Source organism: Syngnathus scovelli, chromosome 7 (assembly GCF_024217435.2).
Source record: "Syngnathus scovelli strain Florida chromosome 7, RoL_Ssco_1.2, whole genome shotgun sequence".
In the NCBI taxonomy this organism is placed as follows: domain Eukaryota; kingdom Metazoa; phylum Chordata; class Actinopteri; order Syngnathiformes; family Syngnathidae; genus Syngnathus; species Syngnathus scovelli.
The window spans coordinates 5,535,244-5,554,782 of record NC_090853.1 but is presented as its reverse complement, the minus strand read 5'-3'; the positions used below and the strand labels follow the sequence as shown (position 1 = coordinate 5,554,782).

General features: G+C 39.6%; 1 protein-coding gene across 7 annotated transcripts in view; it reads right to left on the bottom strand.

Annotated features, from left to right (window-relative positions):
* grik4 (glutamate receptor, ionotropic, kainate 4) overlaps positions 1-19,539 on the bottom strand; it is a 170,022-nt gene that overhangs the window by 14,778 nt on the left and 135,705 nt on the right. For all 7 annotated transcript variants that reach the window (XR_007482894.1, XR_007482895.2, XR_007482893.2 and 4 more), the window contains 3 exons: positions 9,258-9,365; positions 3,324-3,527; positions 1,268-1,381 (listed from right to left, as the gene is read on the bottom strand). Coding sequence is in view for 2 of the 7 variants with exons in the window: in XM_049726644.2 (XP_049582601.1) it covers positions 1,268-1,381; positions 3,324-3,527; positions 9,258-9,365 (426 nt within the window). In the remaining 5 variants the exon portion in view is untranslated. The remainder of the gene's footprint in view (positions 1-1,267; positions 1,382-3,323; positions 3,528-9,257; positions 9,366-19,539) is intronic.

Sequence of the window (19,539 nt, the reverse complement as noted above, 5' to 3'; positions counted from 1 at the left end):
GTGTGTGTGTGTGTGTGTGTGTGTGTGTGTGTGTGTGTGTGTGTGAACCCTGTGGGATGTCATCCCCATGTCGCTTCAAGCTCCCAGTTGCTTGCCTGCCTCCTACTTCAGAGGCGCCACGCTTCCCAGCAGCCTTTTAAAACTGCACCTGCTGAGGCCATCGATTGATTCTTCCCAACTGCTCAATTGAGAGCCTCACCGCTCCACTTATTAGTACAGTCCGCCAACCACGGGGAGGTACAAAGGTTTACAAGAATGGGAAACAGGACAGCAACGGAGAATGGGAGTAAATGCTCCTGAGATATGACAAAGGACAATTTAGCCTCCAATTGGTGCTATGCTAAGCGCTGCTCGGGTCACCTTGGGTGTTAGAGGAGGGCGACCCTGATTAATGGGCCTCTGATTCTGCAAACATTGGCAAGCATCCCGCTGCACTTAAGTTGTTTCAAGGTTTCTTGCTTGGGTTTGCTCTCTTGATACAACAGAGGTTAAGGAGGGCGCCGCGTAGAGGCAAGAGACATTAGTCCTGTCTGCACTGCGCTGGACAGTTTGTCCAAAATGATTTATTTGATTTTATTATTTATTTATTTGAATTTTTATTATTCATGTATTATTTTTTCTTTTTATTTGTTTTCATATTCTTTTTGTTTTCATATATATCTATATATATATATATATATATATATATATATATATATATATATATATATTTTTTTTTAAATACTTTGGATAATCAGTGTCATTGGAAGCCATTCGTGTCAGTTGTTGCTTCAACGGAAAATAACATCGCCTCATCGATAACCCACGGCACAATGATACGCAAAAATACATGGTGACAACAATAATGGAGGTGAACCAGGGTCTTCTCTGTTTACTTCTCTGCATAGTTGGCTTCTGGAATAGCTTATTTCAAACCACAGCGTTATTAACCCAGGAAACCTTGAGAACCACGGCACATCCGCGAGCCTGGTGACGATAAGCAGGTTGGAAAATGGATGGATATGTGTTTGGATGGAAAGAACATCAGGTGTGTTTAAAGAGGGAAAACTTCTAAAACATGTAGGATAGCAGTCCTCGAGGACTGGAGTTTGTGGAACTCTCAAAAGACAAAGTGAATGGAACCGCTTGGTGAAACTACAGCAATTGGGAACCCAGCTTGGATGAGCGCCCAAAACAGCTACAAAAGCAAAATTGGTCTTAGCCCATCTGCCGACTGCACTTACAGTAACGTCCTTGAACTGGCTAGACTGTGTGTGATGTAACTTACCAGGTGGACACGATACATGATGCTGATGCCGAGGGTCATGAAGGGTTTAGAGAAGTCAATGACCTTTTCACGCTCCGCAGTGATGGTGAGGCCAGCGACTGCCAAGTCGGCTTTCTGTAACACACACAGTCAATAGTTCCGTGTCATACCCGGGAGTCAAAGACCAGCTGAACAAAGCTGTAGATGTCTCACAAAATATACATTTGAAAGTTTTGGGAGGGCTTCAAATAGAAAACATTTGATTAAGTACATCTCGCTTTTGTCTTAGGTCGAAGGTTTGGAAAACGCATTTATACAGCAGCTCAGAGAAGTGGTCTAAGCAGTGCGTGGTAAAACATCGTAACAAAATGGCCAACAAGAAAACAAGGTTGTAAAATGTAGTTGCAAAGGACTCTTCATCTCCCCGAGGGACGCAAAGTGGAAGGGGCAGCGCTTGGGCCGCCGTGGGAGAATGAAGTCGATTGTGAAGAATGGGAGGGAGGCGAACACCGCATCACTGCAGATGCCTCTGCAAATGCATGACCTGCTGTTCTTTGTTCGATTTGTTCCATAATTAATCAAAGCTTTTGATCACGTTTAGATCACATCACCAGGTTGGCCTTTGAACCCACACCTTCTGCTCAGTGCTCAGTGCTCTCAAACTCATTCAACTGCCTCAATTTAAAGCATCTCTGATTGACCGCGAATCAAGTTCAGCTTTTCCTGATGCCTTTCTTGTCTCGTACCACGGGAATTTCTGGCAAGTAATGTTTTGGCTGTTTAATAATTGTGACAACAATCTCCCGTCTTGTGTATACGTTTCGGCTATGAGGTAGGGTGGCCAGACGAAAGCCTTTGCGTTGGATCTGCACACAAACGAGTACATTGTGTCTTGGTGTATTCATCTGCCCGAGGTTTTTGCCCTTCATCATGTGCGGGACCAAACCTCTGCCTCATCTTTTTCGTTCCTTTTTTTTTTTTTTTATCCTACGCTCACAGTCGTTTGAAAGTCTGATCGGCTGCACCCAGCGCCGGAAGGAAGCCGCACGCAGGGAGCAGCTGTCGAGGCAATTTCTACAAAGGCAGATTCTTTGCGAGATGAACACGCGGTCGTAACAGCGGCTGAATTATTTATGTGACAATAGAATATTAATATTGATAACTGGATTCCTCTGGCTGCCTGCTGTTATGCCTTCTAGTGTTGCTAACTGCAAAAAAACTCTCTGCGGTTTCATTTCCTATTACAGCTTCGCGGCCAAGTAAATGTTAGGACGCAATGAAAAGTGCGCTAGTCTGGACTACCATTGGTATGTTTAATAATTATTCTTCCAGGTTGTGTGACAGCTGTCAAATTTTTGGAATGAAATACTGTTCAGTATCGAAAGGCAACGGCAGGTAATTAATGGACCGAGCAACCTGGACGATTTCTGTCACTGCCGTCCATTGAGTTGGCAAACACTTGATTTTTTTTTTCTTTCTATTTGATCCCCTTTTCATCCTCTTGTCTGTAAGCCTTTAATCAAACAAGACAAATTGTTTCATTGCATTGTGGAAACATTCCTTTAAATGACCTTTACCCTGTGACAAATCTCACAGCTGTGATATTTCATCAGTCCTTTACAGTCGAAGTGGTTACGCTTTAAGAATCCAGCGAAGAAGAATGAGCTGTGTAGTATATTTACATTGATCACACAATGATAAAAAAAAGTTAAGTATAATTTAGTTTTAGGACTTGAACGGATTCATTGCATTTCCATTCATTTCAATGGGGACCATTACCTTGGTTTACAAACATTTTGGCTTACTAATGAAGTCATGGAACAGATTAAGTCTGCATTCTGAGCTTCCAATGTACACTGACTCCTCTGTAGAAAGCAGTGTAGTCGACTTTAAACTAACTTAAGTCCCTCTGAAGCTCTGAAATTAGCACAATAGCTCGATAATTGTAATGTTCAGTACTATGAGCGTTTGTTGCGAGTCCCTTAAGAATACAACTCACATATATGAAATGTTCATGTATATTTGATGAGATAACCATGTTCATTTAAGTTCACAGGACTTGAATATATTTACATACCCTTGAAATGAGCTCTCCCACCATACCGCTCCACGTTCCATTGGCTCCAGGGACACCATACTGTCCATCCCCCACCAGTCGGATTCGATATTTGAACTTGAGTATGGCTGCCAGTTCCTTCAGCATGTCCACACAGAAGCCTTCGTATCGTTCGTTTCCTTCCATTTCCTGGTGATCCGACCGCAGCATCACGTATGGATTCTCCTGAATATAACAGAATATTTTTTTCAGCAGTCAAGAACTTTATTTGATTGATTATTGAAAAACATTTTTTTTCTTTGGGGTGCAGGCATGGCAATTTCAATGGGAAAGGTTGAGAGAGCAGTAAGAGAATAAAACAAAACATTTGTCAGCATTTACTGCAGCTCACTCCGACTATGTCTTTATTAGCGTCTTATGTAGTTGATGCTTTTGAACCGAGGACTGTTTTTCAAACAATACAAGTGTCAAGCGCTCCAACATATCGAAATGAGTGTCTGTCGTGTACCACTTTGCTGCTGATTCCACAGCTCGTCAACCCAGCAAAAAATACGTCTCGGAAGAAGACATCGGAATGTTTCTTTCGCTGACGGAGCCCAATTTCATAGCTAGTATCCGACTTTTCTTTCTAATGTAAGTTGTGGAGACTTTAAATGACGTCAACATGTTCAAAATAGTGCTTTGTGAATTTTTGGGGGAGAATTTCACAACGGTCCGATTAGTTTGATTTTGATATAAGCAAACGCTGATTGTTCCAAGCCTCGTAATAATAATAATTACTCCACACGCTAATTCTGAAAGAGCGTGCTGCCCAGCAGGGTGACTCGTGTTGTCGTCATAGCAACAATCCTTTGTGTTGACTTAGAGAAGAGTTTATAATGGATCTTCTGAGGACAATGAGGTGAAATTTGCAACATCAGAGAGTCTGAAAAAGAACTTTTATACAATCCCCATTATTGTAAATGGGCAAGTTTATTGACGTTACATACAAGAGCAATCGTAACCATTAAAGCGATGCATTTACTCAAAATTGCATTTTAAGTGCAGCCTCGTCTTTATCCAGCAGATTTTAAGTTCAATGTGAATGAAATGACATCCTTTCAATGACTAAAAAGAGCTGACATTCTCGGATGATGATTGCAATGTTTTGAGCAGAGGGACGACTATAAAATATCGAATTTTGCCTTACAAACCTACGAATTACGCTGACTGTGATGTAAAATATAAAGGCAATAAAGTTTTATCGATCCATCTTTCATTGAAATGAATGAAAATATAAAAAGGTGAACCTGCCACTTACACTGACGTCCCATATATGTGTGTTCTAAAATGTAGGCGTAATTCAGATAAAAGAAATATTAAACACACATAACAGAACGACGACTATGGAGACAAATATAAAGCAATGTTTTTACTGACATCTTATGAATTAGCCCAATTGCAAAATCTCAGCCTTTTTCCAAGGCATATATTTAATTTAATTGATTTATTTAACCTTTATTTACCCAGGCAAACAATTAAGTACAAGTCCTTATTTACAACTGCGGCCTGATATATCTCAAATATGGTCTGAGGATGTGTTAGTGAGCATTTTTATTTTACCAGACCTTATGCACCTTCGCTTTGAATAATTTCTTTTCACAATAAAATAGCAAACGTGTACGATATTGTATTGTAATTTTCCCCTCAACTTAATGCTGTGATAATGTTTAATAAGTATGAGAAAACTAAAAACATTTATCATCAGGTTGGACTTATGTGTCAAGCTGCCACTTGATAATTCTTTTCTACTCTGCCTGGATGATTTATGCCTGTTACAAAAAAAACAGTATCATTTTGGACCTTCAGTAGAGTATGCGATAAAGCTTTGCTATATGTATTCTCTTAAAAGTCCACATCTCTTCTCTGATCAACACAGTCGTAACATTAAAGCTGGCAGGAACAGGAATCGATAAAAGAGGGGCCGTCTTTCATTTACGTGTGTTGGCTTGACTGCTATCATGCCTCCTCCTTTTGCAATCTGTTCCTAATCCAAAGGATGTTTTTTCCCTCTCTAAAGACCTCAGACGCAATCACTTTGATTCTAATACTCTCTGAAGTCAAATCTAGAAGCACTTTTAAACGTGTGAGGTGAAACAATCTGTTCTGAGATGCTAGTCGATTTCCAATTTGTTTGGATTTAGAAGCCTTTTCTTAGAACAAGGAAGTAATGGAAATAGATATAATCGGTTCTACGGTCGGAGGCCATCGGAAAACGTTCGATGATTTAATTAATATCTATCATTACAATTGAAAGTGCCTTACAGGGTTGTACGGAAATGAGTCTTTAGCATATATGAGTGCAAACTTAGTAGAAGTTTGAAGACAAAACAAAAGTCAGACTTCTAAAGCAGCCTCTTATTCCCAGGCAAAGAAGTCTGGTGGTTGACTGATAAGTGCGCCGGGTAACTTATTTGGACACTAAATAGAATATCAGTGCACAGGCCATAAAATTAGGTACACTTACACAATCAAAAAGGATGCATTAGAAGTGCTCTATCAATAATTGTGCATTTACAAAGACTATTCTTTTTTTATTTTTTTCACTGTCTGAGTGGCATTCCTTTTTTTGTCAAGGCAAAACATTACAAAAATCACAGTATGGTTCTATAAATAACAAAAATGAGTAGTTTGGTCTAACGCTCAACTCAAATTACTTTTCCTCATTGAAGTGAATGGAAATGCATGGAATCCGTTCCGACCTCCCGCCATTATGTTTATTAACACCAGTACATAGCTGCTATCCATTAGCCTGTCAATAGAGTTTTGCTGTGTTTGTTAGCATTGAGCTAACCAGACTTAAGCTATACTGTGGCAGCATACCTTGAAAAACACACAAGTCGTGTAACTTGTATCTCAAGACACAGAAGTAGCTTATCCATTTTTTAGAAATACCCAAATGCAATAGGACATGCGTACAAGTCCTAGTACATCGTATTGCAACATACTAGCTCCAGCTCGAGCCATAAGGAGCCAAAGATATCAAAATGCAAACAAGTTAGCCTTTTTACAGCTTGACAAGCGACTGCATTTCAGAACAGAGATAAAATGCAATAAAACACAACATATAAAGAGATTTTTTTTCCCCCCACAGAAGCAAATAATTGGCTTTTTCCATCACATGGCTGCACTTACTGAGGTAATAACCACCGCAAATTCACAACAGTGTAAAAATGGGATCAATGATTACAAACACATGCCCCCTGGGTGTGCGAGACGCAATTGTCAATTCCGACTGTGACAGCAATCGTGTAATAAAACGGCCGCGTACAGGCCGTGGAATGGCGTCAGGAATATTTGCACGCGTACATGTTGGAAGCAGGTGTCTATTACTCGTTGAAGTGCTAATTCAAGAGCTCACAAAGTCCTGCAGGTGAGAAAAAAAATAAATAAATCAGCTGCTGCACACAAGCAAGATAAGCCCGACACAGCAATCATATCGTGATGAATGAGCTGTGATAGGCCCTGAAAATTGCCCAGCGGTGGATTCCAAAGTTTGGTCGAGGGACTCTATATCTCCAAAACGAAATTGAGCCGCCAAGCTCGCCCAATTCATTCTTTCACATCCACTTCTTGTTGTGAAAGAATCATTTCATTTGTTATCAAACGCTCACATCTTCATCCAACAAGCCCCCCCCCAGGGTGAAATGGAACGTTCCGTGGGAATCCTTCTCAATGAGACCAACAAAATATGTGTCGGTGTTCTTTTACTTATTGCTTTGCCACTGCAGCTGATAATACGAATTCTCAGGCTCCACATTGGGCAAATTGCTACTTTACACTTTAACAGCTGATAGCAATAAAAAAATAAACACTTGTAAGGTGAACACTTGTGAGTATACTTCCCAATGTGTTCTGCCGTTGGCCAGGCCAGAGTACAGTGCGGGGAATTAAGTAAGTTATCTTTTCCATGGGTTATTATGATGGCATAGTACTATAAATAAAATAAAATGATTAATAATAATAATAATGTACCCACTAGTATGTAAGAGTAGCGTCCATCTAATATCTTGCATCATTTTGTATAAAAGTAGCCGATTAAATCAGATTTTTTTTTCTGTGATTTATGAATTCATCCATGTTCCCCGATTTTGGAATCAAAAAAGTTATATTTGTATCATCTTGCGTCATAGTGTAGACAACAGTTGGAAAAAAAACCCAACCCTTCACATTCTTTTTCCTCATCTGTGTTAACATTTCAGTCATTGCACAGGTCGAAAAGTTTTGCTGGAGTAGTTCCGAAAGCAGCCGGGGAATCAACTTAACCTTAGTTTTCTGCACAATTTGACCACAGTTTGGAGGTGAAATACGCCTGGAAGGTAGTAAACTTACAAGCCCAGGCAGGTTCAAGCTCAATTTGGGTGCAAATATGTTCACATTTGTATTTGAATGATGCCTATAGAGTTTTTTTTCAAAGCTACTTTGCATGTGACAGAAAATGTTAATGTCTGAGCATCACGTCTCCCTCACAGTTCTGAGTCTGAAACGCCGCTCTGACTGCTCCCCGTTTCATCTTCTTTCCACATTAAAAAAAAAAAAAAATTGTCCATTGAAGACACTAATTCATCCACAGGTGTAAATATTTGTTTGCTTGTTCATTGGACACGCATGCCTCTCGACCCAAGTCGGTGATAAAAGGTAATGTGTTTTCCCTTGTATAGCACTCTTGTACCTTCAAGGTACTCAATTAAGTAATATCACACATGAGAGAGCAATGTGGCACAGTCTCAATCGGGATTCGGTTGTAAAAATAATCACAGCAAAGGTGATATACGATACGATGCATCGTGATCTCGCGTGTGATATTGCTTTCATACGCTTTTATGAGCATTGTTTTATTAGTTAACGGTAATAAGCTAAAGCATATAAAAGTTTGTTTGTTTATTTAATTAACTATTCAGCATAAGCAGGCAACACAGTAGTAGCATAGAGTAGCGTTAGCTTTTAGCGTGCCATCCGAACTACCGTATTTTCCGGATTATAAAACGCACCGGCAATGAATGGCCCATTTTAAAACTTTGTCCTTATATAAGGCGCACCGGACTATAAGGCGCACCATTAATGAATCATGTCAGATTTTTAATCCAAATCAAATCATTCTCCATTTTATCTTTTTTTATTTCAATGCAACAAATGATTTTATAATCACAAAATAATGATCCATAGTCTTTTTGATTCATGTTTCATAGTCTTCAGCCGGCCACTTATGATTGATTTCATGACACAATGCTTCGGGCCAGTTTAAATTTAGGAATTTGGTCCATATATAAGGCGCACCTGACTATTAGGCGCACTGTCGGCTTTTGAGAAAAATGTTAAATTTTTAGGTGCGCCTTATAGTCCGGAAAATACGGTAGTCAAAGCTGGAATAAATAAAGACTGTTGTGCTGTTTTAGTGGCAGGGAGCGATAAAATTAATTCACCGCACGTCAAGTCACGTTACGCAACCTCGTCATTTAATGGGAGTGACACAAAAAGTTACATAAAGTCGTAGTCATGAGAAAGATGTTAGTCACGTTAGCAAGATGGCGGACTGTCCTTTACTGTTTTTACACATACTGTGTCATAACATTAACGGTTGTTGGGTAAAGTCAAAAGTGCTTCTATATTGCTACATTTTTATGGCTGAATCGATTGCCGAAAGCTAAAACAGTTTGACGAGATTCCTTAAAAACAATGTCAACAGGTAAGAGAGTGAAGCCAGCAAAGTGCCTCTCACACCATCCGTATCAGATGGCGAAATCCCTTACACGGTGAATTAATCGCTCTGGCTGATGCACGGTGATCGAGTCTTCGATAGAAGCAAAGCGATTGCACGCCAAGATGATAGAATTTGATTTCTGTCCGCCAGCCCGCTAAATGTCATACTGCTGTTGCTAACGCATTACCATGACACGTGATCGCCACGCCACTTACGAGTATTGTAGTGACGGTAAGAGTCGTGTTGAAGAGAGTGTCCGTCACGTTGATTGATGGAAGCTTCTTCTCCATAGACAGTCCTTCTTCAGAGTGCCACAGGCCAATCTGAGCACACACAACAAACACACAATCAGTCATTATGTCCAGCGGCTGGAAAAGGCCAATCGAATAATTTGACACCATTCTCTCAAAAGGAGCAACGCTATGACATTCACAAGCGTATAAACAAGGACAGACGTTGCAAAATGGTGAGACAAAAAAGAAATTAAGAGTCTTGGTGTAATTGTAGAAGGAGGTGAAAAAGACGTGTTTGTGATTCTGAGAGGAACAAACAAGGCATGTGTTCAATCAGCAACCGCATAATGCGTTTATTAAAACAATTAACAACTTTTCCTGTGGCAGAAAGCCATGTTCTCATTTTTGTGAATTTGCTATGCTGTATCACAAGGATTTTTTTTTTTTTTTACCCCCAAACACAAATAAATAATTGATGAACAAATGTTTGGACAATGTGTTTGAACAAAAGATCTGAGTTTCACAGACATTAATCAGAAGTCTCAAAGGGCTTCACAAACCCACAGTTGAAAATTATTGGCACCATCCGCTGAACTAAATCGCCCAAATGTCAAATCAGACAAACAATTTGTTGGTTCTTCCACAACCACTAATTTGACACGGACTCATTTTTCCACATAAATTGGAAACTCTTCAGTTTTGGACTTTAATTTCTACTTCTCTGTGAATTTCACACTTTGGAATAAAAACACTTGTTGTCTGATAATGTGTTGTAGGCTTTATCAGTGGTTTTAAATGCGCAGTTGTAGCACAAAGATAAATCATAAACATGGCATGTGACAAAACAAGCAGTCAGTCAAAAATTTATTTTGTAACTTTATTCTAACTATCATTTCTTGCGTTTCTCAATGTGAATTTTGCATTTCAATGAAGTCTCATTCGGATAAAGCCGTAGCTCATATGTATGACTGTCAGTGGGTCATGGATCACTTCCCGCCGGGGAGAAATGTAAAAAAGGTAACTAGATGTTGGGAAAACGTTCATCTGCTTCCTGGCTTCTGTTCATCTGCGCTCCTTTCACTCTGACATATCTCCCTGCATGTGTGTGATCTGGTTCTCTGTGTGATGTACAACACAGATGTGCAGCAGAGTGTGAGTTTTAATTTCCCCTTGAGGGATTGTAATGAGGACAATAAATTATAATAAAAGAAAAATGCCAACATCCACACCAAAGTGTGCTGGAGTCTTCCAAGATATGTATTTATTCATTTTGTATGTATTTATATTATTTTTTATTATTCAACTATATCTATATATATTTCTGGAGTCTTCCAAGATATGTATTTATTCATTTTATATGTATTTATATTATTTTTTATTATTCAACTATATCTATTTCTAATACTTTCTTTGACCTTCAAGTATGTAAATTACTCCTGCAAATGGTGAGATTATGAAATCTTCCTGAATACTAGATTAGATCAATAGACAAGCCTTAACCCTAAAGATTAGTAAGTGCCATCACAAGTGTTATGAGTCCAAGAATTTTAATTTCCTTAGCTCATCAAATATTCTGCACCAAAAACATAGTGATGCACATCAGATAACATGCAAAACTGACTTTTTATTAGTTTTGTTCTATTTTGATACTAGTAATATACAAGGAAGCCACCTGCACCAGCGAAGAATGCAACTAAAGAGCCCACATACTGGAAAAAGGACAAAGTTTCATTAAATATTCATAGAGAGCTTGGCGACAAAAATGTGATTCTCATTGAAATACATTAGGGAGCCAATTCAAAAGAACTTTTCTAATCATCTACGTTCAAAGTCAGTGATCCAACACATCAAGAAAATTTCTGGTTTAGAAACATTTTGATATTATGCCATTTATCACAGTATCAGCCTCGCCTGTGTTATGAATGTTATATAGCCAGAGCAAAAGACTGCTTCTAATTCAGCAGTCTAATGCATTGTCAATGTGTCACTAGGTGGAATTCAAATGAGCTCCAGGAATTCATGCTTTGGGGAATTTGTTTATTTGAAGACTGGAGAAGGGAATAGAATAAGGTATAATAAAAAGAGCAGACTGAGCTTGGTCATCGTTTAAAAGAGACGATACTCCTGAGATTCCACTACATTCATGTTGATCAGATAGTTTGGACAATAGGTTGTTTCAATCATATTGCGGTTTTGATGCACAAAGGGGAAAGAAAGTTTGGTCGGATGAGCACAACGGTAGAAGTAGCTGAGAAAAAAAAAAAAAAACTTTAAAGATGAATATACCAGGCTGGTTGAAAGCTCTACCAAGCTGGCAGAAAAGGAAAAACAAAAACAGGAAGTAGAAACCGATGATGCTGGCCATCATTTCTAAACGGGACAAGACTAAAACGTGACATAAGTACTTGAACACTTGATTGCAACTTCCGGTTGATACTTTGACCCAAATGAACCCACGTTCCTTTTCCTGCGGTGGACTACCATGTATCTTCAAACTGTGATGTGACAAATAATGAAGGGGACCTGTGAACGCGGCGTTCAACAAGTCATGCATGATAGCTTTTCGGAGAATGCAGAGGTGGTTCCGTTGATCTCGGTGGGGAGTCTGCGGAGGTCTTACTAAAGGGGTATGACTGAGGGGATAATGGCGTGGGGTGTCACGGTGACTCATACAGGAAGAGGAAGATGAAGGAGATGTGGGCAGGATGAGGAGGCGAGGCGTTGATGATACAAGGGAAGGAAACGGTTCTTAGGTGGCCGCGCCGTCAACTCTCTTTGGGCCGGTCGGTGGAAGCGGAGCGGTGCCGTCGGTGAGTCAGTGCGATTTACAGGAAGGAAAAATGTGTGCGTCAGCTTGGGGAAGCAGGAACGTACGCTTGGGAGCAAATGGAAAAACCTTGTCATATAGTCTTTGTAAAACTTTTGTGTTAGGGACAAGGTCGGATCTTCGAACAGCTTGACATGGATCTTTTTGGTATGCGGGAGCTCCTTTTGTTTGGAAACCACATCCAAGCAAGGTTGAACATTCTGGCCACAATTCCAGAAGTAATTTGGTGCAAAAACAACACCGCAACCGCCGCTGACAAAGCCCAACCGACATAATTTAATTAGAAAGAAATAACCCAGCACGGAGCAGACAGTGTGAATTTAAATAACTCGAGCAGTTCAAAATCTCACATCTGCACTGTTGTTAATTTGGTATTCACGCTGCAATAATAATAAAAAAACAAGCGTGCAAAAAGTACAGGTTAGAGTGCCGACAGCTTGAACATTTTGAACGTTGCAGAGAAACAAGAAGGCAAGATGAGGGATGGGGTATCATAAAACAGGGTAATATTACAGGAGCAAAAAGACTTGGGGAGAAATATGGCTGAGAAGGGAAAGAAAATCAATGAGGAGGTACGAGCAGCAGCCGGTTGGGTAGACACAACTCGGGGGCTGAGGGAGGAGGAATTAGACTCAACTGGTAGACAGGAAAGACAGACGAACAGAGAGGTAATGCAAGTGTGAAATGAAAAGGAAGCCCATGTGAACGATGGATGACAACAAGGATGAGACACCCAAACATGGAATATCTCGTTTTCCTTCGATAATGTGGAATTAGTGAAGGTGCTAGAGATTAAGGCGGCGGTTTAGGATTGGCTGACTTGGCCGTCAGAAAAGTGCCACCTTCAAATGACAGACGCATCCATCATGAAGGCGGGCGGGAATGGGGAAGTGTTATAAAGTAGAATGTCATACAGGCCACTTACAGACACACTAAAGCACTCGGGTGACACGGCGCTACAAATGAGACACGCTTAAAATTTGTTGCTGTAGTTCTAGTTTGTGTGTGTAGGGGTTCCAGTGTTGAGGAATGTTCTTCCCCGATGGAGGAAAAAAATTGAGTTTGAATGTCCCCAAAGATAGAAATTGATCTTAATTGGAAAATGACTTCATCATCATAATTGGAGTCATCGACAGCTACGTGGCAACAGGGTGGTGAGAGGTGTGTGCGGTTCTCAATACTATAATATAATTCTCAATACTAATAATAGGTACTATCGATACATTTAAACTGAAAGCTAGCATGGTAGCATTTAAAAAGATTAGATCTGGCTATTTTCTTAAACTTGTAATCATGGGCAGAATGTTGAAAGTTCAATTTTGTTTTATGCAGTTTTTTTTGGTGCTGTTTTTTTTTGTTTCAAAGCTTATAAGTAGTTTTTATTTTATTTTTTATTACTATTTTTTAAAAGTTTTTAAGCTTATAACTAGTTTTTATTTTACATTTATTTTTATATTCATCTTTATATTTATTTATATATTTGTATATATATTTTTACATTAATTTTTACATTTAGTTTTACATTTAGTTTTATTTGTGTATATATATATTTTTATATTAATCTTTACATTATTTTTACATTTACTTTTTATTTATTTATTTATTTATGAAACGGGTAAAAAAAAACTTCAGTGGGCCATCTTTAAAAAGGTCCGCCAAACTCTGACTGTGTTACTGCAAGAAGTCATCCATTTTGCGTTCATTCACTTAACATTACGCTGGCATAAGGGAATTTGTAAACATCTTTACATCTTTTATAATAAATAGATTTTGTGGTTGGCAGCATGGATAACGAGAACAAGCAGGAGCTTAACAAAAACTGAACAGAAAGTAGTCCACCCCACTGCGAATGCTCAAACTCGTAACACAGTAAGCATGTCAAGTATACACAAACACACAAAAAAAACACCCTGCGGTCTTGCGTGTATGTGTGTGTAGCATGTTTTTTTTTTTTTCCAGTGGACCAGCGAAGCTCTCACTATGTGTCTCATCAAGGGGCAGGATGAGAAGAATGTGGGTGATGCTGGAGGAGTTCACAGGTGCTGATGCGGGTGTTTGACACTGACACACAGTGAAGACGATTGGGCCCAGAAAGAATACACTGACTTTGAAGAGAACACGGCATATTTTTGCCATGACTTCCAGCTGCGGCGACAACCGCGTGTGCTTCTTCACACATGTCATTTTCTGAGATTCAACTCACAAACACTCGTTATGTGGTATTAGGGTGACTGAGATGGCTTGCTGCAAATTCAAGAGTCAGTCTGACAGGCAGTGGCAGGCCAGCGCCTCGTGTTCGCGGCATCTTGTGTTAGCAGCAACGCAAACAATAGACCCGCAGTTCCTGACACCGGCAGCTGTTCAAATATCCCCATGCGTATTGGCACTGCTAGTGAAAACAAACAAGAGGAGAAGAATCCCAGGGGGGAAAAAAAAATGGTCAACATAAATCAAGCACTGCAGCCATAATAAAACCATCAAATTACAAATATTTGTTTTATTTACTTTTTAATTGGTATAATGTAGGTCATCATATTATTATGAAGGAGACATGGCCGCTAATAACCAATTACAATGGAGAAAAATTACCATATTTTCTGGACTATAAGGCGCACCGGACTATAAGGCGCACCTTCAATGAATGGCCCATTTTAAAACTTTGTCCTTATATAAGGCGCACCATTAATGCATCATGTCAGATTTTTAATCGAAATCAAATCATTCTCTGTTTTATCTTTTTTATTTCAACTTCAGACGCGACAAATTACTTTATAATCACAAATCACTATACACGACTAATAGTAACAATACATACTAAGATTATAGAATTATAACTCACATTCTCCATTTTACTGCAACTTCCCATGTTCATGCTGACATAGTTTAGTAACTTGGAACCCCTGACTGGGAGCAAAAATAGTATCTGCTTTTGCAAATGGAAATGTGTCAATAGCAAGTAGAATCATGCTGAGCAGAGACGATATCCGGCAGTGAGAGTGGGAGAAAAAAATTCCAAGATGCATCTCAAGTTATTTGTCCGTGACCAGAGTCTTTCAATTTAAGCATGAGCGAATGCATTTTGCTAAAAATGAACATAAAATATATACATGCTGTTTTCGGGGCCGACGCAAACAGACGCACACAAGCTTCACTCAGTTTTGAAATCCTTTAAGGCTGAACAACAACTAGACATTATGCTTTTGATCTATTCCCCATCTGCACAGCCTGCAAAGTGCACAACGAGGAAAACAAAAGAGGACGGGGGACCGATGGATGTCTCACAGAGACCAAACAAAACAAGTGCATGCCGGTGTTTGTGCGTGTGCATTTGTGTGCGCTCCTGACGTACCATAATTCATCTCCATTTCAGATTGCAGATGCAAACTGAGGAGACGCTTTTGAGAAGGTTGGTGACTCAGCCTGACTTCTTTCTGTTCTCATTTGATTTCATCATAGGATTAGTTGACTTTCTTTTGTTTGGTGCACTCACATGACGCCAGTGTTTGGCGTCTGGGCTTGGAAGTCTTTGTCGATAAATCTTCAGGAGACGAGATGTGGGGGGAAAAAGCCCGGAGAAAATAACATGTCAAAAGATGAGTGATTTATCAGCCATGTGATGCAGTTGCAGTGCATTATAAGCAGCAGCCTCCACATCCAATCAGCACGCTTCGATATCTGAGCATACAATCCATCTCCGCATATCAGCATACATGTGCTCACCAACGTCAAAGCTGTCGAGTCAGGCTGGACATTCTAATTAGCCCTAAGATGCAATACAAAGGCAGGAAAATTTTCGACTGTTTAGCAATTACACCAGACATGTGAGTCACAACAAATCCAAACAAGGGAACACATTCAACAAGAAAAACTGTTTGCAACTGTTTGCAACCTTTTAAGAATCCAGACAAAATACGCTATGTTTGTATTCAAGGAAACAAAAGGTGTGAACATTTTAAATTGTTTAGCAATTACACCGGACTTGTGAGTCACAACAAATCCAAAGAGATTAACACACTCAACAAGAAAAACTGTTTACAACCGTTCACAACAATTTGCAACCTTTTAAGAATCCAGACAAAATACATCGCCACGTTCGCAAACTCTCACAGCTCAGCAAGATACGGGCTTTTGACTCTTCTCAAAAATAGATGATAGAACATTAGCAAAGCAACGCTAGGCTTCTCCTCGCCTTTACCGAGTTCACATTTACACACCAAATATTCACAATTACATTCTTCCATTTATGCCCATCACATTAGCGATAACAAGAGGCAAAATAAATATTTAATTCCATCCCCATTGACTCTATACTGCCACGGTCGTTAAAACAAACTCGGATGATTCGAAATGAACTCAATTATCAGGCCTGCTCATTTATGTCATGACCATATAACGGCTACAGTATATTTTAGCGCACCATCTGGAGAGCTTTTTCATGGAACGACACTGCCACCTCACCTTGTTGCACAAAATTCAAACACACAAGCAAACCGTAGGGAGGTTAAATCATTCAGGCCTTTTTTTTTTTTTAAAGATGGATCTCTTTAAGCTCGAGGCAAACACATGCATAAAGAAAGACGGGATGTGATGTGCAGATCTCAGCTGCTCCCAAATGATTGTCACTCATGAGAGAAAAGGGATGGTTGTGATCTGGAATGTGTCAACTCGCCGGGCGACGCTACTCCTCTCATTTTAGCCCCCCCCCCTACCTGTCCTACCTCCCAACTCTTTCCCATTTCTCTTCCACACACTGTTGCAGCAGGGAAAGATTGAACAGAGAGAATCTGCATTGGTGGCGGCGCATCCCCGTGACAGTAATAGTGTTCTGAAAGGCAGCGTATGGTGAGGAAAAAAAAAAAGAAAAGCAGATTGCCATAATAAAAGTAGACGCTAGCGCTGACAGGAAATAAATAAATCCACTATAAAGCGAGAAAGAAATTGAAGGAGCATATTCGGCCTTTAAACTGGAACGAGTCACGTGTGAATAACATTGCTCAAATCATTTTATAAAAATTGAGAGCCGTGCCCATGCGGGGAAGCGTGTCAATCAAGGATGAGGAGCAGTGGGCGGGGTTTAACTCACTTTCAATTTAAGGACACAAGGACACCAAGATGAGGTTTAAAACATAAAAAGTAGCAAGATGATTGTAATTGCTGGACTCCTAAGACAAGAGTGAATGATTTAAGAGTTTATTGATAGTCCATTGAGACAATCACCGCAGGGAGATAAAATGAAAATGAGAACACGAGGGTGATGAAATGAAGAGGACTCCATTAGTGAAAAGAAAATCGATACAATTTAAGAAAGTCTTTTCGAAGGAGGTGACAGGCGGTTTGAAGATTGGGGTGGGGAAAAAAATGGAAGACAAATGAGGGAACGAAGCCAAAGATGATGTATCTGGCATCAGTTCTTTTTATTTGGGCAATTCACTTTGGATTGTGCAGCAAATTGATAAAGAAAAAAAAAAGGAGTGAATTGGGACACTTGCTTTCTATTTCAGTCAATCCGCTGTGAATGGCTCGTTCATTCACCTTGGGAGGGATTTCTATTACCTCAAGAATGGAGAACAAAAACCATTGGAGGGAGTCTGAATTTTACACAAAATGACATCCAGAAAAATGAATGGACTTGGCATGTATCGGGAAATGATGACAAACAAGTTGTGCAGCTTCCAAGAAAACGAGTCCACCAGGAAAGATTTAATTCCGTGAATTCTGAAGGCAATTCACATGTTTTCTATTTTTTTCTCCTTCCCCCATTATGACATGCTTCTTTCACATTTCAGCTCATTCAATTGAGCTTAGGAATAATTTTCAAATTGCCAAAAATAGGTTCAGCCGACATTTTATGCACATTCTTTAATTAGCATATCTTTAATTTGCAGGTAGTGATGTCATTATGTGATTTAAATTATTAAATAAAATTATTTATCTATAATATTTTTAATTTGTGTTATTATATTTATAAATATTATTTAAATTAAGTTTACTCTTGTATAATACTCTGACGTGCCTCGACTCAATGAGAGTTGAGAAAACTGACAAAATAAATGCATGGCACGTTGTTGACATTTTTTTCCCCCCAATGAGTGCAATAAACTGGATCCACTACGATAGTGTCTCTCCATCAGTCTTCAAACTTAAAAATATAGAATTCATGCATCGCTTCCCTCCTCCAGCCCTTCCTCCTTCCTTCTACCCAACGGCTCTTAGTTAAGTCACTGCATAGCAAAACTTCATTAGTGATTGTTTCTCCGCAGGAGCTGGCCGGGGCTTTTCACAGCCAGGCAGCCTCCTGCAAGGCACACGTGTGAAGTCCAACAGCCAGCCTGCACGTCCCACACTGCAGTAATTACTCATTTTATTGCGTCCACTTTTTAACAGGCAGGCTGTTGTCAAAGATCTCCATGCAGACCAGGAGGGCTGTGTAATTTGTTGTGCTGTGGTTTGCTTGGAGGTGACCTGCACCCCTGCTAAAAATGCATTGGGTAACCCTTGCTCGTAGCCACCGAGCGCATAAGTGCTGATGCGCACACAACAAAAGAGGCAAAAACAAGCTGCCAGCTTACATCAGATTGATCAGTCTGCATCTGAACACTCGCCACAGCCCGCCGCTTCTCTTTGATTCAAGCCATCAAATATATGATATGGCCATCTATTCCGGTAACCATCTTCAATGTTACTCGAGATGCTCCAGTGATATTTAGCCATTTATATATATCAGCCATGATGTCTGTTTACAGCCTCGTCCTGCTGTTTGTACCATCTGGAGAATCAAAAACATCCACGCACACGCAAGCCACATGTAACCAACTCGTTGTGTTGCCTTGTAAATGGACAGATGAGTCAAGGGCATTACAGCTGCTTCCATTAAAATAATATCGTTCGTCATTCCCACAATATGGAACTCAATACTGACAGTTAAAACTGTCAAACATTAATATGTGCTTGATGTTTCTTCTTATGCGTATTCTTTAAATATGATTTTTTACTCTAATAGACACCATGCTATGACAACGAGGCACTCTAAAGCGGCCATGCTAGCTCGAAGTCCCTGTTCGCATGCTGGCTGTCACGTCAGACTTTTTCTTTCATTTTTTTTTTTTCCTTTCACCACCGCCATGGTGACATGGCAACCAAATTAGTGAACTATCCAAACAAAAGATGCATTTTCAGGAAGTAGACATAGCCAGCTAGCTAACTAAGCGTTGAAATGGCACAGCTAACAACAAAGATGTTCATTTTTCATTTTTTTCACTATTTTTGCCGTGCCAAGAAAATGACATAAAATAAAAGCCAGTAAAAAAAAAATCCGCTATAGCTATACAATTCATTACTAGATAGTTCTCAGATTTATTGTTTTTAGTAAATATTCTGAAACATGCACAATGCATTTTGAAACAAATCATTTAGTCCACTTTACAGGGTCTTCAACTC